This window comes from Colletes gigas, unplaced genomic scaffold (assembly GCF_013123115.1).
Source record: "Colletes gigas isolate AHSC1104 unplaced genomic scaffold, ASM1312311v1 Colletes_gigas_Sc00010, whole genome shotgun sequence".
In the NCBI taxonomy this organism is placed as follows: Eukaryota; Metazoa; Arthropoda; class Insecta; order Hymenoptera; family Colletidae; genus Colletes; species Colletes gigas.
In genome coordinates this window covers 1989433-2014293 of record NW_025106639.1, presented here as the reverse complement: position 1 = coordinate 2014293, position 24861 = coordinate 1989433, and the positions used below count along the sequence as shown (strand labels likewise).

The following is a 24861-nucleotide window of genomic DNA, read 5'->3' as shown; positions in this document are numbered from 1 at the left end:
TTTTAAGAGCTGGAACAGTTCCCGAACAGCGCAGCCCCTCGAGGGCAGCGCGGTGTCAGAAGTTGGCTACGAAGCGGAAGTCGTTCTTGGGGGTCCGATTCGAGCGAGTTAACGAACGAGTTTCGAGTAGCAACAGCTGTCTAAACATCCACGGAACGCCCTTTGACAATTTTTTCTTTCGTATAATGGGTCGCGGCAGTCGTGTAACTCGATTTATCTGTTGTTCCGTGCACGCGGCTCGCGGGGAGGAATAACCGTGCTCGTGACAAACTCGTACCGGAACGAGAATAGGACACTTGGCGTTACAATCCTGCACTTACGTTGTAAATAATATACTGCTCCGTCTTGTTGTCCGGCGTCCCCACTTGGTACACAGGACATATTATGTTCACCTGATCGTACTCGAACGCCGCGTTGTTCTTATTCACGTCTATTATGTGGTCAGTGTTGTCTATTCGAAATCTGAAACAGAAAGGAAAACGAATTTGTCAGGTATATTCGACTTGATCGTCTCTCTCACAGGCAGTAAAAATGTATCCAAAATAATACCCCTCTTTGATATTAAAAAAAAACGGTGTAATATTAATTTCATACACGACCATTGCGTCCATTTTTTTTGGCGCTAATAGCATAAGCGTCACAATTTAAATCGCGTTATCGTAAGCGAAGATTGACTGCCTGCGACGCTTACCAGCGAGCTTAGTAATAAATTCTACGGGTTCTCAGCTTTAATCCTATTTTCATCTAAGCGAGTTACAAAAACTATACGTTTTCTTCATCCAACGTGCTTGTGACAAAAGTACATACGTTATTCTGGGATCCACCACTCCGTTGGACTGCCAAAGGGGTCCGTTAGATTTACTTATAGATAAATCTAATAGTTCTGCAGATTCAGCTACTTGTTGTTCGGCTCGAATATTAATCGATTCATGAATATAAATAACCAGGAAATAATTTCTTTCCGTTCCGCTACGCGTGCACGAACGGATCGTTACTTTCAAAATGTTTTTTTTCTATTTCACTTTGTTTTCTTTTATTTAATATTGTACCAAACATGCGACTGCACACGCTTCCTAGTTTAATTACGATTTTATTATTTTTATATGAAGTGTGATACCGTGAAGCATCAAGCGTTCGCCATTTCTTGTTTCTTCCTTGGAAAACGGGATTTGTTTTTCTTTTCGAAGCTTCTTATGCGATCAAAATTATATAAATGGATATTTTTGATCTGGAATTACGTGCAAATTGTTGCAAAATTGTTACACCATCGAATATTTCTATATTTTACATTTTGAGCAAACGTCGAGGACATCTCTGGACGCGTAAAGCTGGCATGGCAGTCAATTTTTGTCATTTGTCCGATCATCGGGGCATGTTCCGACTACTCGTTACCCTAGATATCACCTGTCAATACGTAATGCTATTGCAATCGATGAGCCTCTTTCGCGCGGGCAAACAAATCAATAAATAAATATTTCAGATACGGCTCGGTGCCTACTGCGCAACATCTATCGTTCGAAAAATTAATTCACGAACATCGACGCGATGACTACGAAACATTAACGACCAGGTACCACGGCACGTTTTGTTCTCCGCAGGATATCTTCGCGAGCAAGCACAATAGATCGGGACCGTTTCCGCGTATTGGTGACTCGGAAACCAGGGTATCCGTGAAACATACGCGAAATTCCGACGCCCCCGGAGGTTCCTCGCAGGGAGTACAAGGTTCCCTCCGGGTCCGTCGGTAGCCAGGTCAGGAAAGGGAGAAAAAGAAACCGCGCGGACTCGCCCTCGTAGGCACCCAATGTCAGATAGGCAGGCGCCCATGGTGTCGAGACCCCACGTAAGTGTACATACGGTCTCTGCGCGTATGTACACACATGTACGCACACAGGTGAACTTGTATATACAGGTACGCCTGTATTATGTAGCAGAGCTTGCTGGATACTTGGCGAGGATGGAACGAAAGGTCGGCGAATGAGTAGAAAGGAAGGTAAAGAAGAACCAGAAGAAAGAATCAGAAGAAGAAGAAGAAGAAGAAGAAGAAGAAGAAGAAGAAGAAGAAGAAGAAGAAGAAGAAGAAGAAGGTGGAGAAGGTGGAGGACGGTTCCTATATAACCGGTTCTTTCCAACGGCGCTCACACACGCCAATACACGTCTCTCTTCTCCGCGTTGCACGGGTGTACAGTAACGTCTCCTGCTGTTCACACCGCCCTATTTCGGGTCTACGAATCGGCGCACCGACTATTTTCTTCCCGCGGACACTCCACTTGTTTCGCCCCCGTATTTATTTTCCTTTCTCCGCGTACGTACCTACACGAGCGCGAGTATATTTGTTCTGCGTTACACGAATTAGATACGACCGCGGGACGATGCCCGCCTTCGAGGGAATGTTAAGGCAACTTTGAAATACGGTTTCCCTGTTTTCCTAACGCCCGAACGGACGTGACCGTTTCTTTTCGCGACGCTTTAATTTCGGCACCAAGGTCTCGAGTAAACTCCCGCCGCCCCCTATGCGCGGCGTTATCGCGTTAAAAACGTTATCGAGAATGAATTTGGGGAAACAAAGACGAAGACAATTCAAACGTTTCGCCTTTCAACCCTCTGTAAACGGCCATTTTGGAGTACGGTAGTTTCAAAAAGTACTTTGCGTACGAAAAATTATTCCCAGAAAGCTAGAAAGATTGGTGACTTGAACAAAATCCAGATATATTGTCTTTACTGTAGTTAGGCCATATTCGAGACCAGGATCTATATACTCCTTCCATACATGTATTATTGTACGTCTCGACGTCTTCAGAAGCCCCCTCCATGTAAAAAAGAACGTCGACCATCGCCTAATTACAGCAAAGAAGATTGCTCTAACACCCAATACCTGCTACCTGGACTTCGTTCCAGTCGCCAACGACTTTTTTAATTTCCTCGTAAAGCTTCCCCGACAGGGGCTGTTTTTATCGAATCCCGAATCGGTCACACGATGCAATAGAGTATTACCAACTTTTTTCGTACCCAAAGAATCAGTATAACGTTGCGGAAGACTTACGTAACATCTATTTTAGGTTGAAATGTCTAGAAGTCTGATTCAGTGGTGGTCCAATATCGAAGGAGCGTTTGATATCGCGCTGTGGGTGTTTACGTTATTTTTTTTTAACACGTGTCGCGTCAGTACGGTCGTGGTCTAAAGAGATTCGAGCGTGGCGTACTCGTCGTTGGTGCATGGAGCCCGTAAAGCTCTCCGTGGCGGTAAAACGCGGGCGTCGAAAACGCGTCCCGACGTTTCGGAGCATTAACGGACAATCTCGTAAGTGGGCGTGTAAGGGCTCGAAAATTGGAAGGTAGGCTGGGCCTCGACCAAATTAACGTTTGGCGATAATATCCGCTCTCTCTCGGTGCCCCCATGTCGGTTCGTCGGCTCGGTACCCACCCTAAGCGCGCAACCAACGCCAACAACCTCGGGACCGAGGCACGCGCATACAACCATGAAGCCCAGGCCGTATCCTGTGGCCCCGTGTGTGCGTTACGCGTGGGTGTATAGGACATTTCAGTCGTAGCCCCGGCCATTCACGAATTTATTAGACATCGTATACGTACGATCGTGGCCCGAATTACTCGCGATAAAAGCACGGCGTGGCTCCTTTTGGTACTTTGGACCGGGCAACTCGGTTTCCACGGAGGTTGATGTACCATGGCCGTCTTGTTCCCCGGTCGTCGACGCGTTAATGGCGGCGATGCGCGGTGAATTGTGATGTATAAATTTGCTCGGAGGTTTCGTTTTGAAGGAAATGAGTCGCCGCTCCTAGTCCCTCTTTCCCCTTTCACGGTTTCGTCGGGACGAGGTAAGAACACGACGGGAAAGGGTAAAGTAGTCTTAATCGTTTCTGTCCGAATGATTCCTCGTCGCATCGTAAACTCCGGTGCCTCGTAATTCCAGGTATAAAACTTCCCGACGATTCCGTTTGACGCGATTAACGATCGGGGATACTATAAATCGTGACATTTGGCAACTTAATTCTTGTGTCGATGATCCGGGCGCCCGAGCATCTTCCACGTTTCGTTGAAAAATTTTGCAACATCGATCTGGACCTCTTTGAATAATTTCGCGTTAATTTATAGTTCCAAAATGAAAACTTAAACATCGTTTGTACGAGCCGAAATATTCTCGTATTGTTAATGGAAAAGGTTGTTGCGACCCGGCAGGTAGGCAAGCCGCGTGGCCGACAATGTATACTGATTACGCATAACACGCGTCCGACTCGTCTATTTGTTATTTTAATCCCGACTCGAATTATGCCCGCTGAAAGCCTGTTATTGCATGTTACGGTACTTAGAACGCGATCCTTTTAACTCGAGGACGAACGTTTTGGTGCTCTTACTCGCCATGGCGCATAAAGGCTGTCTTGTATTATGATCGTCGACGTGTTATTGGTAGCCTCGATGTGTGATTTAAAGGTTTCCCCGGCGGGAACGGTGTCATTTGCATATACCTACGTATTCGTAGGATCTCCGAGGACCCTTGTATTAATGCGATACGTTGCCTTGGTTCTTAACAGTTCTTTTCTGGCCTTAGGTAAATACTCGGCATGAATATGTATGGGCCGAGTCGCCGGTGACCCCTTCGAACCTGAAACCTGTGCGTCTGTGAATATCGAGGGCTTACGCGGACACATTTTTCGTCTACCCGATACAACCGATAATATTGCACGAACGTTCTCCGTTCGATGTTATCGCATCGTCGTTAGTAACTTTTTGCACTGGCACCGTTACGGTGACATACATATTATGCACAAATCGGTTCAAGTTTCGCTTATAGTATATTCTTTATTGCGAAAATTTAAATGCACCGTTTTAGTTTAGCAATAATAAGACTACGTCGTATCCAGTTTCAAGATTTATTCGTAGTAATAATAATATTTCTCGTACACTTTTCGGAGCGTCGAACACCCATGCGATTTCGGTGGTTTGAGACGTCCAGCGTTTATTCGTAATTTCCGTGTCAAATGTATAATACGTGTAGTTCGGGTCTCTTTCATCGGTCGATCGCGTCGCCGGTGCTAATTGCTTCGACGACTAAAGGGCCTGTAAAATCCGCGGGCGCCGTCGAAATTGTTCGAGGTCCAATAACTGTTCGACGTATCCTACCCCTAACCGTCTTCATTAATTCCCACTACTGTCTGGTCGACACCAATCAACTACCAAATAAAACCCACGCAAGGGGCCGCCTAATTGGAACAGCGAAAAAGTGGGCGTGTTCCGATCGGGGACCTCCATCGTTTCGGGACCCCTGGAAATTCCTGTCGATCGCTCGGCGAGACCAATTTTATACGTCACCCTTTCCTTTACCTACGTTCGCTTCGGCGGAACTTCATACGGTCAGCCTACACTTACACCCGCAGATTCTATTATATCCCGACGTATGAAACTTCATCGTTCGATCGAAGTACGTTTCTGCCTCCGACCGTGAGAACTTCGCGAATTTAAGTGCGCACCGTTCGAATGTTCCTTTAAGGGGAATTTTTTATTTTCGAGCAATACCAAAATTGATCGTTCTTTGATACCCTCCGTTGCCATGGCCGTTTTAAAATGCCTCGCGAGTTTAGAGAGGTTGTCTGCGAGATAGCGGAGAGCTCCGTTCCGACAATCGCGTTAGAAAAAATAAATGAGAGGAGAAAAGAAGGCTCGCGGATCGGACGCTAAAAAGTTATCGCTTCGAGGTCCGCAATTACGCGAGATTCCTATCGGCGTAATTACCGTCGTTCCTCGGGGGTTCACGGTATTCAAGGATCTCGGAAAGGAACGCCAGAGAGCAATAGAAACCGCCGCGATCGACGCCAGGCGTATAAACGACACGCTCTCCTCGCAGCCTGTAAAGAGATCCTTTAATCATCGATCCCTGACCTTCGTTTCGCCGCGTTAAGGGAGATCCTCGCGCGCATCCCCGAAGAACGGACGCGAACGAAGGAACGTTTCAAAGCGTTCAACGTCGTCCGCGTAGACGGGACAAAGACTCGGTGAGAAACGGTGAGGAAACCGTACCCGCGCGCCCCAGGACGAGGAGGAACACGACGAGGAGGAGTGGAAGGGAAGCCTGGAAACGCGAGGGAGAACGATGCCAGCGGGCCGAGGAACGACCAAGGGAGCAAGATGGACACAGGGACAAAAAGGGGGAGAGAACGGGCAGAGGAAGCACAGGCCTTATGCACTAACTATAAGTGGGATATTCTGGCAGGAATATCAAAGCTTGGGACTGCGTCAAAGAGGGCGAACAGAGAACGCGGAGGAGACGGAAAGAGATAGGGACAGAGATAGATAGAAAGACAGAGATAGGGAACGAAAAGAAAGCAAAAGCAAAAAGACACCGCGGATGGATCCTTGGACGTTACCGGCTTCGGGACCATCGTTTGACTCTTTCATTCATCATGTTCATTCCTTAGACAACCATTGTGCCCGTATAATGCATATTTTTCCTCTCCATTCTATTTGGCCGCTGACGAGCCTCGGTGTTGTAATGTTCGCGGGGAATTAGTATTGAAAATTTACGGCGTGACTGAGGGACGCGTATGAATTATTTAAAAGAGCCGTCGGGTTCGTTAAAACGATTCTCGATTTTTGGTTTCCCACCGTCTCGTTCTCTTCGCTCGAAGGATAGTGGAAGGCTCGATTCGGTTTCTGTAATTATGATAATTCTCGCATTAGTCACGGTAGCGTTCCGCGACACCTGCGCCGGAAAAAGTATTGTTTGCATGTGTAGGCGGCTGTGGAAACGTTAATCTCGATCCACGAATAAGTAATGCTGGGACTGAAACGCGGTTTGATACCGTTGGTATGTTTTCGTTTGGAATTTATACCCCCGTATCGATTCAATTTGCAATTCATCAATTATGTTTGATAGGTGGTTTGAACGAGAATGGTAAAGTGTAAGGGGGTTTCTACAATCTGTCATTCGAAGTGGTGGCTCTGTCATATCGTTGCAATTCGAGGTAGAATTCATTGTAAAATAAATAGTTACATTCAACTCGAGTTACCGACGTTTAGATTGTTGCGATGTTACGAGAAATGTTTGACATCTGTACAATGCTCGGTGATCGATGCGTATCTATATTAATTTGTGTGTCACTGGATTGGACCCATCGCAAGATGAGCACAACCGATAGGAATCGTCGAGCAGTGTTTCTGGGAAGGATGGTACGCGTAGGATCCTCTACACCTGTTTGTCTTTGCGGTTACAAATTCGTTTCGTGACTGGTGGTTCCCCTCGGATAATTTTAGTTTTCCACCGAAGATGCTGGGGTCTTTGTTCTCGTCGCGCTGACAACCGTTAAAATCCGACGTAAAACGGGTGCGCCAGTAGATCGTCATCATTTTTATGGGCGTAGATTTAACGAGCCTGAATGGACGCGATTAACGTCGACGAGCTGATTTCCTGGACTAAGAATCCTACACGCTCCCATTTTACGTCTCTAAAGTACCTCGTTGATGATTTCAGAAAAACCTTGCGAGTTATTTAAATCGGCTTAATTCGATTGCTCTTAGCGAACTCCCTCTCTCTCTCTCTCTTGGTAAATTAAAATGAAACTGAGAAAGCTAGAACATTTTAAATCTAGCCATAAAGAGGATTCAAACCATAGCGTGATTCGAGCTTGAATTTTTGGAAACTGGTACTTCAGAAATATTTTTTTTTAATTGCATTATGTTTGCAAATATTTAACTGGGTAATATATTACCCCCGACGCGGGGTTAATAGTACCACTGTGATAAAATCGTGCTTTATGAACGAAAAGGCTGATTTCTCTTTCATCGTGGACATCACTCAGGGACAATCTTTATAGCTTCGTGCGGTACTCGTTCGTTCGCGGCGATCCTGTGAACTTTTAAATTATTTATAAAAAAGACGGTCGAATTCCCTGGGCCTTTCGTACCGTGACGAATACCAGGGCCTCGTGCCGTATTTATAATAACTTCCTGCAAGATGGTCCCCGCTGTACCATCGCGGTCGGTCCATTTAATGCACGGCATTAATGCGTTATGTAAAATCGTGCGGGTGATTCTCTTGTCGTCGTCGTCGTGGTCGTCGTCGGCCAGCGACGCCGGCGGCGGCGTCTTTTCGTCTCTCCGTGCCATTAGGACGAGCCGGCGTTATTATTAGTTAACTTCAAATATTTATTGTATTCTTACTCCCGGCATGCTGCCCTCGCCCGCGAACGAATCCGTCTCGTGTTTGGTCTATTCTCGTATCCTGGACAACTATACCAGACTTCCTGCTACTTCTGCATTTTCTGCAGCCCGTCTATCCGCATAATGGGTTTGCATTGGCACGGAGATCGCTTTAAATTCTTCAGTGACAAATCTTCCCCCGAGATGGATAACGTAACGTGACGGAGTCGTTGTGCAAGTCAAATTTCACAAATCAGTATATTTTCGGTACCGTTAAAATATTCAATAAGCAAGGAATTGCTCGAGTCGACTCGGTGAAATCTTCGAAGCGTTATTTTTAATTTTTAACCGAGTGCAATAATATCCTCCGCAAGTCTTGCAGATCATTGATATTTTCTTACCCCTTTACGCATGTAAAAAAATTCAAATATAAACATTTATGCGTCCGCGCGGCCAACGATTAGAAGCCCGAAGGGAAAGATTGAGAGATCACAGAAGCAGTTCGATCATTCTAACTCGCTGAGCCACGGAAAAAAATTTCGCCTCGCGTCCCGCACTCTAATTACGCTAATCTGCCGCGAGTTTTTCCCCGACGCCGATAGTCCGCGGGATTTACGAGCACCGGGAAGAGTAGGGGAAGAAACGTTCCCGGGCAGAGTACGGAAGAGGAACGAAACTTAACGAGGCGCCCGGTAATTTCTCCCTCGGGGTAAAATTCTGTCCCGGTGCGAGCTCGGCCGTAAACAACCGAACGATTGCAGATACAAGACCTGTTACCAACAATAATTTGTCAAATTCCATCGCGACTTGCTCCTCCGGAGCAATCAACCGTCGACTTCCTGTTCTGCTCTTCGTTCCTTATGGTCGGACGGTTCGTACGATTTCGGAGTAGTTCACCATTGCGTGATCGTATCGTTTAAAAAATTGCAACACTTTCAAGTTTCGTTATCAATTTGTTGAAAGAAACGAAAGAATAGGAATTGATTTTTTGAAAGGTTCGCGGTAGAATACTCCAAAAACGACGAAACCGGGCGATATTTTACCCCGAAGAGAAAACGATCGATTTCTGCTCCCGTCTCGAAATAAATCGAACACCGTTCCGCGGTTGAATCGCGGTCCCCGTTTGCTCACGCGATCGAGTTTGCGGTCGACTTCGTTTCGTTCGATGTTCGAGTTTCGGTGAAATTTTCGTCGCGAGTTACGTGGCCCCGTGGCGTCCGACTCCGGGGCCAAATTAAGTACCGGAGTTAAGTGCGTACGAAGCTCAAAGGAACAACGGCTCGGGAACATCTCTAAAAAAATACGGCTCCATCAAACGTCGGGTCGTTACGAAATTGAGGGTGTTTCGCGGGTATAAATCTTGGCGAAAAAATCGTACCGCGCGGTTTATGGATTTTAACGGGGAGGGGACAAAGTGATTATCGTCAACGAGAGCATTTGTGAAATTTACGAGGCTCTACGCGAGGCCGGGGCGCGTCAGCGACGGAATCTCTGGTCTCAAGATAACCGAGATCAAAGTCTGACGCCAGATACCGCGCTACCGATAAAAACATTCGTTCGCAGCGGGAGGGAATGAACGATGTCCTTGTCGATGGAGAAGAATAACTGGAGGGAACCTCGATTTCTCGATCGCGACGATCACGGAGATCCGCGCGTCCTTGCTGCGCTCCGAAACCAATCTATTTGGAGCATGTGCAAACCAACTTCAAGTTGAGGGGGTGGAAAATCACTTATTTAAAAATTGTGTTCTCTTATGGTATATTTTGAAAATGTGAATTTCTTTTCTCTTTGGTGTTACTACTCCGATCGAAGGATACAGCAATAAAGTTTAGGATAAAATCAATTTATGGTGGATAAGGATCCATCACCTCGCTGAATTTTATCGAGACGTTTCTTGTTAGGGGGAAAAGGGCGCGAAAAGTCTTTAGTTTGAAACTGGAGGTCCAGTCGGCGATTGGGCCTGGTTCGCGAGAGCAAACAACACGATCCCGACGGCGTGGCGCGAGACTTCAACCGAAAGTTCATCGATCCACGCGTACCGCGACGCTACGTCCTATTAAAAGCCGCCCAGAGCGTACAAACGCTCGCTCTCGTCGTTCCACCTCCCTCGCGAGGCGTGGAATGGAGGCACTAAAGTGGCTAGACGGAGTGTCAGAGCCGGCCGGAGATCAGAGGGCCGCCGTTGAAAGAAATAGTCCGCCGGGGACGTTATACCGCAGCCACGTCCGCGCACGTGTTTTCGGGGTTCCGTCTCGTACCGTCGATTTATCAGGCTCGTCGAAAGCCACGACACGATCCTCTTTGCCTGCCGGAATTCGCCCCGACGCTCGAACAGGTGACGGAGAATCACGAATTTTTTTTCTGTGAATTTGTCGACCGATCGCCCGAGGCGACGATTTATTCGGGAAAATTTAAAGGGGTCTCCACGCTTTAAAAGTTTCGAAAAATCTCTCTCGTTGCATTTTCACAAAGAACAGACACGTCGTACTCATTTCGCTACCCAGGGTTGCGAGAAATATTTCATGCGCCATTTTGTAGCTGCACTCAACGTCAGCCATTACACCGTTACGTTGGAAGAAAACGTGCGACTTTTTATAAAATCTTGCATCGATATTACTTTCAAAGTTGAAGAAAGGTACAGTGATGTTTAGGTTCGTCAGACTTTGCGATCGTTGCTAAAAAATAACGTTTAATATCGTGTTTCTAAAAGATTCTGGGACTTCAAACTTATTTCAGCTGGAAAGTTTTTGCATAGGCGACTTTTAAAATAGAGACTGCGATAAATTAGGTGAGGACGCGCGAATATCAATGTTGTCATCGTCCACTTTGACTAGTTTATAACCGTTTATCTTCCAAGAAAGTCGCCTATGACGTGTGCTCTATATCTTCATAGACTACTTCTAAGTATCTATACTAAGTGTGATCATTGAACTCCTCGTTCAGTTTGACTCAAATATTGTACTCACATATTCAAGTATTTCACAACCATTTACGGGTCTAATTTTTCTACCTGCGAATACAGTTATTAGTACATTCATAGGTTTATTAGTGTCTCGCCTTTATCGGTTTCCGAAGGACGAAGAAGTAGGTGAAGATTGATTTTGAATTTTAAACACAAGCTGTTTAACATATGGCCTTAATAAACTTCTAGTCAGTCGCATAACACTATTATAATTACACCTTCGTATTTGTCGTACAGATTTTCTAACTCTGAATCCTCAGCGATCACAGTTAGTACTCGAATAGAATATTCAGTAGGAACATTTTCATATTAAATGCTTCATTATCTCTCCTAATTCTGTCATTTAACTCATACTTCCGAATTCTCCCAATATTGTATCTCGCGTGATACATTACGAACGAAGAAACTTTCCGTTCGTAGATCCAAGGGAACTTATCTATCCTGAACGTGAATAAATTAAGTACACCCGGTGCCTTCGTCCATTGTATAAATATGAGATAGTTCCATGAGTCACCGTAGTACGCGATTCGGTGGAATTCGTCTCGGTCCCCGGGATCTTTGTAATTTATGTGCACTGGCACGCCACTGCTTTGTAATTGGACCAACCGCGCAAGTAGAGGAGGATCTGTCCCGATCGGTGATCAAATGCTCGTCGTCGAAAGAAATAGTCGGCCGACCCGAGGTTGCACCACGTGGCTCGGGCGTCCCGACGACTGGCGTGCTTCTCGAAGTTCCGACGGTCACCGGGTTAGATTTATCAGTCGCGTCGTTCTCGAATGTGTCGAAAGCGAGCGTAGTCCTCGCCCTTTGAACCCCTAGTCGCATCCAACTCACGGTTAATGCATCGGGTGGCGTACACGTCGTACGATGGAAATACAACGTTAATAGAGTCGTGGACATCGTCGAGTCGTTAATTAATCGTAACTGCCAATTAGCGTTCATAGCTGCTTCACCTTCGGGTACCCGTGGCTTCTTAAATTGGTCCCCCCGTTCGAATACGCCGCGCCGTGAAACGGTCTTCCGGCGAGCGTATAAATGTCACCGCGTTTAATTCCCTCCGAGGAACGCGCGGGGGCCCCTCGAAAACGGTCGTGTCGCGTATGCCAAACGGGGCAACGCGAACGGTTTTAAGGTACCATTTAGCATGACGTCACGACACCGGGCTACACCCCCTTTCGTCCGCCATTTGGCGGACGCGTTCGATCGTGCCATTTGGCTTCGTTCTTTCTGGCCGATATTTTTTTCAACCTCCGTCCTCCGCCTCTCTCCGGACGTTGTCATCGTCGTGAAAGCAACGAGAGATCGAGCGAACCCCGATGACATTTAACGACGATTTAATTTTACGATCGCCAACTTTACGGCGATCTCGAACGTCGATTAGACGGAACCACTCTTCGGGGAAGTCCCGTTCGGTATATTAGCACTCCGGCGTTTGGGAAGAAAGCGTCGGAGCTTGCGGCGTGACCTTGCTACGTTATAGCTTCTTCAGTTTTATAGCTGATACCAGTTGCCAGGGCACCGGGGGAACCGATGAAAGGTTTATGGTTATGGAAATGTTTGTTCCTACGATGGGGAAATGGTACGTTGAAATCAGTTTTTGGAACTGTCCGGGCCCAAAGTTACGGCCAGCCGGATCGTCGTTCGGCACCGATACCTTCCAGGTAGTGAAATGTACGTAGTTGCGAAATGTTTCCTTTCCTCGGGAAATCTTTCCGTCCTCGTGGCTTTTACGACCACGCGATACATTATTCATTAACATTTTGTTTAATTGTTAATTGCCCGGGCGGAGAATCTAAACCAAGCTCACCGTTGGTTATTCAAACGTGTATTTTGAAACCGTCGACTTCCTTCAGGAATATAAATTTTAACGCATTTCTAAAAAAAAAATAACAACGGTCAATCGCTGTGACAAATTAGACACTTCCTCTATTACTCGTCGTTTCATTTTACGTTTCATTAAAGCAGAATTACTTCGCTAAATCCATATGAACTTTACGTACAAAGCAATAACGTGCCGTGATGAGTACCGTGATGTCAGGACGTTAACGCGAGTCACTGTACGTGATTGCGGTTAATCGGTAGACGCAAAAAATTCGTATTAGGCAACCGTAGGCAGTCGAGAGCCATTAGACACGCGTAACAAAAAAAAAGAACTGGGGGGAAATTAAAGTCGGAGACATATATCTAACGATCGATCTCGCCATCAATCGAGGGGTCTCCGAAACGAACGCTCTGTCCTCGCAACCGGCAGCATCCGTCTCCATTGTTGGCGAGCCGTTATCTTAACGAAACGGTCGCCGGACCAGCATCAATCACGTTATCTCCGTCGCAATTCCATAATCCTTATAATTAATCTGTCCCGAGGCGGTCCCGATCGCGAGTACCGCGCGCATCCGTTAGACGGCGGACTTCCTTGACAGAGACAGAACGCCGTTGCAGGATTTGCACCTTCGACAAAGATCCGGATTGCGCATTGAGACATTTCTGTCCGGCCGATATGGAAGATAACCCGTGTCCCGGTGCACGTTCGAGGTCAGGGCCCCGTTCCTGGGTCAGATCCTCCGGCCGGCCATCGTGTTGATATCCCCGAGATAGCCTCCCATTGTTTATGGACATTGTCGTGCACAGGTACGCGGGCCCAGCGACAGTTCGGGGTCACTTCCTAGTGCCGTGACGTTTCACACCAGCGTGACACATCGTTGGAGATTCTCGGGATTCAGTCACGAATTCGCGTGACTCGCGGAAAATCACCGTCCCGACCCTTCCCTGATGCGGCCCGCGAGGCGGTGCTCATCGTCCTCTCTTTCCTCTTTTTCTTGCCATCGGTGAGAAATCTGCAACGAAACCCTCGCGTCTCCGCGCCTACGTACGAGCATCGCTCGTTAAACAAAGAGACGAACCGCTGCTGGCGAAATATCGTCCGCTTGAACCTTTAAAAGTTTACCCCGGGCGACACTCCGCTATAAAAATGATGAAAAATATTCAATTGTGAGAAGAGAGAGCTGCAGTGGGTCAGGGGTCATGAGAACTGTACCACAGAAATATAGCAAAATGTTTTTGAGTCTCGAAGATCATTGTAGAATGAAGCTGACAAACGATTGAAACATCCACCAGAAAAATCGAATTCTTTCCGGCCAAGTAGCCAGTTGATTCCTAACTTTTGACCGGCAGTGTACCGAGGAATTTATCGTTCCTCGCACCTGCACAGCTTAGAAAATTCCAGGGGTTTTTCTGTCGAACGATTACTTGGCGTGACCAGGAAGCGTCGCTCAAATATCGCAAAAACTGTTAAAGTTCAGTTTAAGGGCCTTTACTTCTAGCAGAGCGCGGTGTTTACAAACTAACCGTCCTCAATTTCGAGCGTCGATATTTACAAAATCTCGAGACCGCGCTGATGCGATCTGGCCCTCAGGAAGCTATTTATTATCGTGGATCCTCGGTGTCCCACGTTTCCACTTAACGCGATAACGTTCGGGTGGTCATTATCGAGCCTTCGTCGCGCGTTAAACCTCGTCTCGCAGCATTCCCACAGCGCTCCAGAACTTCAGCTGCGCGTTGTGTGTCTGGTGTGTGTCGATTTCCCGGTGTCTGCCGTCTCCTGCACGCCACCGCGGTCTTACCGACGTGTAAACAAACAGACAGTACGCGAACGGCATGTGTTCGAGCCGTTCGTATACGAATTTCTTCTCCGCGCGGTCGAAACGAGCGCCGAATCAGGAAGTCGTCATCATCGTTTACTCTTGGCCGCGCCAGATCCTCTTCACGCCGGCAGATAACTTTTTTGCTTCTTCCTTCTTCTCGCCGCCCCTTTATCGCGTTCTCTCCGCCTCGTTCGCTCTTTGTCAACATCTCCAAGATTTCTTCGACAAGTCCTCTGCACATACATCAATCCCTTCTCCTCTCTCTCTCATTCTGGCTGTGCCAGTGTCCTCGCCATTCGTTTCGAGGAAATAGACTCGTCATCCCTTTACGACGTGCTAAGCAGTCGAGTAAACACGGCGACCTTAAAGTCCTCGTTGAAACAGGCCAGGAGGACTTCTACCTTTGCTGCTTCCCGCGCATGACTTTCGGGGCCAGGACCCCGGGTGTACCTGGCCGCACCACGTGCGGCGTCCTTTGGGACAAAAGACCTACGGATAATCGGGATACCTTCGAGTGGGACGGGAGAGGGCCTTTATTTGACCAAAGAACGCGGCGGAAGAAAATGTCCAAGCCAATACGAGCGGCAAGTGGCGTAGAAATCAACCTTGAGGAACGGTCGCTTCTTCTCTCTTTTTTCGACGCGCGCTCGAACACTTTAGCCGTGGATGTGAATAGCTTTCGCCCGGGGTTCGGGGCGGGGTTACCTTCGAACGAATCCCGGTCGTTATAGACAAATGGAGACCAACGGTGCAGGAATCCCGTGCGCGTAAACGTATTCGTCTTTGTTCGGGGGACGATGATGCGTATTTATCTTGCGGTCCCGGGGATTTCGAGGGGCCCTGGTATAAACGAAACGGAAGAAAACTCCGCGGAAGGAGCTTAGTGCCATGGGGAAAATGGAAAATACGTCCTCGAGAAGGCGGACGATTTAATTGTGCCGGGCATTAACTTTTCGACGGCGAACGAAAGGTCGTTTATGACCCATTTCCTAGGATTTTTATTTCCGAAAACGTATTCTGGCGGTAGTTTACGTTTACGTTTTACAACCCCACGTATACCGCTAGAATAAATATTATTTTGAAAGAATATCTTCCGAAACGCGGTGCAACGTCTTTCGGGGATATCGTGCAGCTTGTAACCCAAACAACTAAGTGTCGGTTAAACAATATCCCCGGAATTCTCTCGCATCTCTGTTCTCTGATCCATATTCATCGGTGAATCAGAAACCCCCCGGACGTTGAATCACAGGAGAACGCCCCCGATCTTGCAAGCGTCGTCTCTTCCACCCGATCGGGTTTCGTAACTCGTTCCTGCCCCCGTGGAGTCACCGACTCCCTCCGTGTTTCCTGTAACGATTTCCCTTGCGCAACCTCCCGAGGAACATCTTCTCCACGGACCAGACTTTCTCCCGCTTCCTCGTGGCGTCGTGGCACCACGGGCCATAAAAGTAAATCGGTGGAACTCTCCAAGGCCCAAGGGCGGAGTAACCTCGGCATAAATCCCGATGTTCTAGACAAATGGGGCCTAACGGTGCGTACGCGGGAGACTCTGCACGCTCTTGCACAAACCACCGTCGCTGTTGCCTTTGTCCGACACCAAGAGCACCGGTTCCTTTTGCTCCTCGGCTCCGTGGAGCCGCGGCGAGGGAAGGTCGCGTATACCTGAAGGGGAGACGCCAATGTCGGGCGATATTCGAGGATTCACGAGCGGTACCCGAGATACCTGATGTCTTCCCCACATCCCTTTTTATCTTCCACGATTTTCCTCGGACTTCCCCGCGCCGGCCAGGCGTCCTGTCGAGTTTTCAGCAAATAATGGCCCCACTTGATTGTGAGTATCCTTGGGTTTTAGGGTGCCGGGGACACACGGGCGTCGTCACGCTCCACGCTTGATCTGGATCGTTCGGGAAAGGTTCTCCCATTGTGTGCTCAGATACCGAGCCAGCGAAGGTATAAAAAATTATTGCGGACAGAAGTGCAGCGTTTTGTTTGCTCGGGCATTGTTGGCCGGGGTTAATAGTTCGCGGGGTACTTTGTCGCTTCGGGTTTTTTGTCGAGTGTTTTCGAGCCGGGGGCATTCGGGACACGGTCTCCGCGGCGTAACAGTTTAATGTCCATGAATGGGGGATTAGAGACGGTAATGATCGTTCGGGATCGTTCTCGGGTTTGTAAGCTTCTGCTCGAAAACAAGTTTAAGGGGACGGCTCCCGTCGTTCAAACTTTTAAAGAGAATTTTTATGTGGGGAGTGTACACCGCGGGCAACGGTAGATAAATTAACTCGATCAAAAATACCTTTCCTTTGTCTTTCCGTTCTTGCTACGCTCGCGTTTGCTTCATCTGTTGAATTATGTTGCACTACATACAAACTTGAAGAATGTATTAATGTATATGTTCACGTCAGGTCATCACGGTTGCGCGTTGATTTTTATTTCGATTTTTGGGATTAGATATAATAATTGGCAGCGTCCTCTGGACGCGAGCGGAACGTCTTTCGTTATAAAATAACACGATAGAACCTCCGCCTACCGTATTTTAAGTGTCACGTCGTATCGGCTCGAGGTAGCCTAGCATCGGACGAAAACTAATGAACGGCGTCAGCAACGATCGGGCCGTCGATACTTTTCTAAATCCCGTCGTCCGGAGATCACCGATATAGCACAGGGGGTCGGCTGGCTTCTCGAACGACAAGAAGCCCCCATCGTTCGTCATTAAACGTCCAACTGTCTGTCGACAATACCGTCCACGGTTACAGACGTCCAAGAACGTTCCTCAGCATCAATCTTGCCGGTCTCGGAAATTCAAAGAATCCGTTTCTCCCTTTGGAGACTCTCGCAAGGAGATTCTCTCTCGGTCGTGGTCTTTCTCGCCTCTTATTCTCTCTCCGCACCTTCTTTCAGTTTCTCTCCCCGTCCTCGATTCGTTTCCTTTTTCTCGCCCCGTGTGTGTACGTCCCTCTTTCTCTCTCCTTCTCCGTTCCACCGGCGATCTCCACCTCCAGAGGATCGACCTACGGCTGTTCTTTTGGAAACCATATATTTTTCGTTTCACAGTTCGCGGCGCCGTTGAATGCCCTGCCTCCATTCAGACGAGGGTGCATCTCCGTAGCAGCCGCCAGGTATAAATTTTGGCGTCGGTCCGAAAGCGGGGTGGGAGCCTGGTGGGGGCAGCCGAAGAAAGAAAAAAAGAAGGACGAGGGAAGGAGGAGGAGAAAGATCGGTCCCATGGTAATCGATTATCTCCCCCGTATCCCCAGAATCCCATATAGTGACCGGCCCCCATGGCCCGAAGATTGAACCTTCGATAACCGGTGCTCCACTCTCTCTCCGTCTCGCCCTTTTTCTCCCTCCCGCTTCCACCACCTCCTCCGAGGGACCTCGCGACGCTCGTCTATTTTTCTTATAAGGTGCACGAACACGTAATTTCGAACGGTCTCGGAAACGAGTCGCGCTAATTAACCGCGCACTGATTTGGCACCTGCCCCCGGGGACGCCACGAGCTTTCCTATTTCAATAGAAATTAGAAGAATCTTGGGTATCGCCTGATCATAACTCGAGGCGAGCCAAAAATTCCTTTGAAAAAATTCGTTTCAGCGAGCCACGTTCACAAAGGGACTTAACCTCGTCGAACGAAAATCACTTTGGCCAGCTGCTGCAGCCACCCCTTCGTGTTATTCAGTTTAAGGAGTTTCCTCGGCGGCCGCGCGTTAAACTCGTCAAGCTGTTACTTTCCTGTCGTCGCGTCGTTTACATACCAACTCTCGACAAGTTAATCAGGACCGCGTTGTCGCGGCGTAACAAGCGTAATTTGATATCGCGCGTTTCTAAATTTTCAGAGTCAACCCCTACCCCATATCCCGACTGTCCAGCGACAAATGTAAATGTTTAACGAACCCGATAGACACCGTCCGCCGACGAAGACAGGTTAATTTAACTTTATTGCAACACCTTTTATAAACACCGTGCTCGTAATTACGCGCGCGGCGAGGAGGCACGGTCCCGCGGAGTAAGAGCGACGAGGACTTCGCTTTTAATTCGGTGTCAGTTATGATTCAGTGTAGCTTGACGGGGAACGACGGGGGGAAGCACGGGGCGAAGGGAAACGCCACGCTCGAGACTAACAAGCTTATCGTGCATCGGCAGATTGTTCCTTCTCAGAAGCCAGTTATCCTTCGGCGTATTTGATAACGTTCGACAAGAAATATAGTATATAACTCGCGCGTTCGTGAGATTACGGATCCGAGATATCCTTATCAAAGGTGAATGCTGGGCGAACGTGCAATTTCCAGATACATACGTTGCACCGGGGGCCTCCTCGTAAAACTTCCAACCGCGACGAATCGCCTTCGACGCGACCTTACCCTGTTTAATATTAGTTCAGATCGTTTTCGTATCTACGGCGCGAGCAAACTTCCATATCAGCTGCGAACCGTTACACGCTATCCAGCACGAAACGTACAATGGCGTCGTCCTGAGCCAGTAAACCCCATTTCGGATATTATTTAGACCTTGTATTTAACCCGTTCCCGTACTTTAACGAGTCTGATTCGTGATGAAGATTTTGGCCCAAACATAAATATCACGAGCCACAAGAGTTGGTCACGATTCTTATAATCTCTGTTACAAAGCAGTTTAGCATCAGTCTGGTCTGTTTACCGCGAGCTGGGCCCGGATTTTGTCGAGCTAAATGCCAAGGAAAAGGGTTAAATTGCCTAGGTTCTACTCGCGTCTAATTTCATTAGCAATTTACGTAACAAGTATAGATTCGCTTGTCCTAGAGTGTATAAATACGAAACTCTGTAAAAAAGTAAGACGACAGTATGTATAGGGCGTTCAATTACTGTCGATAGGTCTGTTTGAACTATAATTATAAAGTGTGTAGAGTTCTGTGTACATACTGCGTGACATGGTTGTATTGGATGGGGCGTGAGTTGTAGCTCGACGCACTACTCTTTGTAGGATAAATCATTACGTTCGTGTTCCCTATATTAGTCGTCGTAAGTTAATTTTCAAAACAATGGTGAGGGGAAAGTCTGGAAGAACTTTCTCTTTTCTTCAACATACAACCCCAGAAATATAGATCGATCACATTCTATTTCTTCCATTTTTATACTTTGGCCGCCAAGTTGGATAACAGAGGCTTGATTATCGTACAATAAATAAATTTGTGTTCGGATAAGCATTCTCAGATCCATCTCTAATAGTCAGCAGTGTCGACAGATAGATTTCAAGTAGGGAAAATGTACCCTCGATCAATTTCCATATTCATACAGTTTCGTAGTATACGCAGCCTCGATTGATTTCTATCGTCAGCGACTTTGTTTAATTGACGAGGAAGTTGTAACTTCGTTCAACGTGTCAGTTCTAGTAGAAGTTGTAGTAGGTCGCTGACCGACACTGAACTCTCCATTCAGATCGCGCCGGACATCGATGACCCTCGCTGATAACTTCAATTAAGACATTTATAACATATAACCGCTTACGTCTGCAAGACTATGAATATGATCGATGACAGAACAATGGCGCATAATATCAAGTGCACCACGCATACAGCAAACGTAGTTTAACACGTTGACTGCCTCACCCTCTGTGTCGCAGTCTGTTCCTCGAGTGTTTCCTCATCGTCCCTCGGCGTTTGTTTCAACGCATACACGCGTAGGCGGTTAACGTACGAAAGAAGTTGCACCTAAATCCTTCGCATTCGAGCAGATTTCACAACGCTATTCGAGGGTGAACGAACATCAGTGAGAAGAAATGAATTTTATTTTCTGGTCAGACGACGACAAGATGGTCGACAGAAGTTTAAAAGAATTCGAAAGGTATTGAGAAGTTATTCCTAATCGTTTCGAGGAAGTTTGATAGTCGGTGTATCGGTTTAACACGACCAGGTGCAAAGTAACCTGGCCGGCGAACGCGTTGAAGCGATGCTCCAGAGTTTCCACGTAGTTTCCAAGGACTCGTTACTCTTTTCCTGTATGAAACGGATGTTGCGAGGAACAACGTAAATACGGCGTTTCGGGGCGGGCATCGTCGCTGATTTCACGGAGCGAAGCGCGGTTCGGCGGGCCATAAAGGCCGCGCGAGATGAAAGCGGACTGCAGACGCGCGGGTTTATTTCGTAACGCATATCGTTTCCTTTTCGTGAAACGAGGAGGTCAGAAGACGGGGGCGAGAGGGCCTCGGGGTAGAACGCAGAAGGCATAGAATCACACGGCGCAAGTCGAGAGGATAGTTTCGGGTGCGCGTAGGGTGCAGCTGCTTCTTTTTCTGGACTCTTGCATCTGCCACTGCCTTCTTTCCCTTTTCCCTCTCCCTGAGAGCCGGAGAGGTTTCTCCTCGGTTCTGGTCATCCTCGTTTCGGCCCCGCGGCGCGTTACGTGGCACATTTTCATCGTTGCGCGGCGTACACGGGGAACGATCCTTCGCCCCGAACGATCTCCATTCTTGGCCTTACGTTCGAAGAATGCCGGCCCCGGTAATAACATATTTCGTATTTTAGGATACATGTAATATACAAAATATATTCATGAATATTTCGGCTGATCATACGGTACGGGCGAAAGCGCGCGCCTATATGTTTTAAGAAATTCAATGGAAAACGCGTCGCCGAGAGGAAAGTTGCCTCTCGGTCTCGCTAGCGTCGCCTCTGGCTCGCCGACGACACGGGAAAAAAATGAAACGCCCCGGTAAAAAATGTTTAGAAGAGTAGGATAATTGCGAACCGAGCGAAAATTAATAACAAGGCGGCGCATTAGAATAATCACGACCTGTCATCAATTTTTTTAGTCAGCCGCTCCGGACGTCCAGGCTCTCATTAATTTAAAATCATGCGCCAAGTATGTCAAGACAGGTGCAAGATAATTACCCTATACATTCTACAGTGGAAGAAAATCGTTTAGAGACTTTTAAAAATGGCCACCAATCGTCGTCGTGGTCAAGAAACGGGCTTGATTTTCATCGGTTTGCGTCCAATGATGCAACCCCTCGACTTTCGCGGGAATAATTTATGTCGAGTCGTCGGAGCGAAACAAACGAACGGACGGTCTTCCGCTCCGTTCGCGAAAGAAATCCGAACACTTCGACGATTTTTCCCCTCGAGAGTCCATAAACGGTTCTCTTGCTCTTAATCGACGCGTTTGTTCATCATCCCCAGGCAGTCACCGGGAGCAATGTGTTTGCTGGCCGACGAGTGGACTGCAACATCTCAATGCGTCCTGTTTACACTGCGCTCGAGCGTACTTTGGCGTTATTCGGGTCTGGCCGTACGCACCGCTCGAAGAAGTTGGCGAAAAGCAAGAGAGGCGATCGGGCGCATTGTATCGGATGTTCGCGCTTAACCTCCATTCAGTCGGAACCGTAAATCCCTCGGGGATCGAGTGGCCATTCAGAGTACGAGGACGTAAGTCGTTCGGCGAGCACTGCGCCGAGATGTTTGCCTCTGTGGAGTATACACAGTGACGCGAAATTTGTCCATATTATTAAGGCATCGCTGAAGATACTGCGCGCCTCGAACCTGTTATGTATTAAACAGCAAGACACAAATTTCAAATTTCAAGCAAGACGAAATAATATATAAAATATCGATTGGTTAAAAATAAGCAAAAAGCCATCAGAATACACAATATTTTCTATGGCTCTCTAATAGCTAAACTCTAGATGAACTTTCTACTCATTGCTAATGGAGATTAGAATTTTAAATAAAAATATATTTGTCCAACCGTCTGTTCGGAATATTCGAATAAAATTTTGCCCATTTTTATAAATACGTTAGTGTCGGTAGATCTACTTTATGTTGGTGTGGGTGACGGGGCAAGGGTTTCGCGCAAAGGACAAATGCGACGAGAAGATGACAAACGCTTGAAAACCAGTCTTGGAGTGCGCGTGAAAGACGCGGCGCACGTGACCGCGGGAAGATTTTTACCACTTCCGGCGTGTGTACACGCTCTTGGTCGTTTTTCGACCTAGCTTCCGCGAGGATCGCTTCTTCCTTTCTCAAGAACCACTTCTTTGACATCAGAATCGCATTAGGCTAGCTGCGCTTCTGGCATACAGTGCGTCTACTTCGTTAACATAATATTTTTAGATCCCGATGAATACCAGAGTGGACGATTGTTTGACGAGTGATCGATAAATAGAGACGGAATGGAGGATCGTCGATGCGGTTGTCCGCTCGAAGAAAAACGAACTTTATTATCTAACACGTGATCGACAACGGAGTTCGCAGAAATCTTAATTAAACATAAAATTCTCGCTGACTGTTCCACGAAAATTTGTAAAGATCCCCTTCAGGACGTCGTGTTATCTAATCCAGCAGTTTTTCTTAATCTGGCATTAGATATTCTCGATCATTTGGAGAACTGCATTTAAATATATACGGAGGAGGAGATATCATGAACTAGGAGATAACATATCAATTTTCACAGCTGAATAACTTTTAAACATGCAATCAAACTGACATACATATAGTGTGTCATATAAAAGTGGTTGGTGGCGGTAAAGAATTTTTTTCTCGAAAGTACGTAGGATTTCAAAGATATGTGTATTCACCAAAAATGATTGTAATTGACCCCCGCAACAGAAAATAATTTTTTCCAGAATGGTACGAAACTTTTTGAAATTTCAGGGGAATCGGAATGTCAGGGTCAGACATTGTAAAGAATTTTTTTTCTTGAAAGTGCGTAGGATTTCGTGGGTATGTGTAACGACAAAAAATGATCGTAATTGACCCCCCTAACCGAAAATAATTTTTCCGTGAATGATTTGAAATTTTTTAATAACTCTTTAACGAAGCCTCAATCAACAAATTAGTATCCTTGATTTTCGTCTTATATTGGCCTTTAGAATCTCCCATCCTGTATATCGTCGGTACTGTCAGTAATACGGTAAACATAACGATTTTTCGTACAATAATTTGTAAAACTATCGTCGACACGATTATTTCTACGATAACTGTAAATTGTGTGGGGTTGTTGTACCACCTGTCGTACGACACGGCTGTATCGGACAGAAATATGGCGTCGCCATACGACTATCATTGCAACTCGGCGTACGACTATCGTACAGTAAATCGTAACGCCTATGAACCCTATAAGAGATATGCAGCCATGCAACTGGTTGCTTACTCTGTCTCTGTGCCGATATAAACAGCGATAAATATTATGACATGCATTGCGTTATTCTATTCGCTGGAGAACGTATCCATCTACATGTTACTTAATGGCATGTATTGACTTCTACTTTGTTAACAATAACGGATCAAAACTTCTCGATAAATGAAAATAGAAGGTGTGCACATAAAGTAAATTCACGTAAAATACGGCAGCTAATTTGTATTTTGTTCTTCAAAAATAAAGCGCACAATGTCGTATAACGTTATCTGCAACGCATTAACGATAAACTGAAAACAAGATTTTCTCAATACGGCCGTATACAGTTCAGTCACGTACGTTCGACGGTATCAAAGTTGTATCGCAATGCGGTGAAATTATAAACAAGTTAAGTTTTGTGCGACGTTTAGTGATTCATAGTGTTATTATAGAGGCTGCAGTGAGAAGGGCGGATTATAAAATAACAAAAACTGCACGGTTTCCATTACCTTCGCGCGTTCAGGGATCGTTTAATGAGAAGATCGAAGATGAAGGACGATGGAGAACGTGATGCGACTTTACGACCTCGGGGTAGAAACGCATCTTTGCTGAAAGTGCAACTATGTTCGATCGCGGAACGAGTTAAAACAACCGAGGAAAGGAGTGAACCGTGCCCGGGACGAGATTTTTCGTCGTTGTGTAACGTTCGCGTATGACGACGAGAAATTACAGCCAATTGTCGATAAGTTATCGTTAATTTTAGAAGAGTGCCGCTGGGAAATGGCGATGCTTCGCATTTTGTACCGCTCGGACCCGACAATTTGTCCGATATTATGAACACCTTGTGCCTCGATCGCGACTTTGCAGCACTTCTGGTTGTCGTCGGCGCTGTTACAAATACCGTATCCAGTTTCGCGCGATCAATACATTTTTATAACCGTGAATTGGGGGTTGAGCATGAAAACTTGGAGGCGCGAAGAACGAAGGGGCACTTTGATCGAACAATCTTCACGAATCCCTCTTC

At 46.9% G+C, this 24861-nt stretch overlaps 1 protein-coding gene across 1 annotated transcript in view; it reads right to left on the bottom strand.

Annotated features, from left to right (window-relative positions):
- LOC122397661 (ephrin-B2) overlaps positions 1 to 24861 on the bottom strand; it is a 49747-nt gene that overhangs the window by 6320 nt on the left and 18566 nt on the right. Inside the window, exon 2 of the mRNA XM_043396957.1 lies at positions 321 to 462. Coding sequence (XP_043252892.1) covers positions 321 to 462 — 142 coding nt within the window. The remainder of the gene's footprint in view (positions 1 to 320; positions 463 to 24861) is intronic.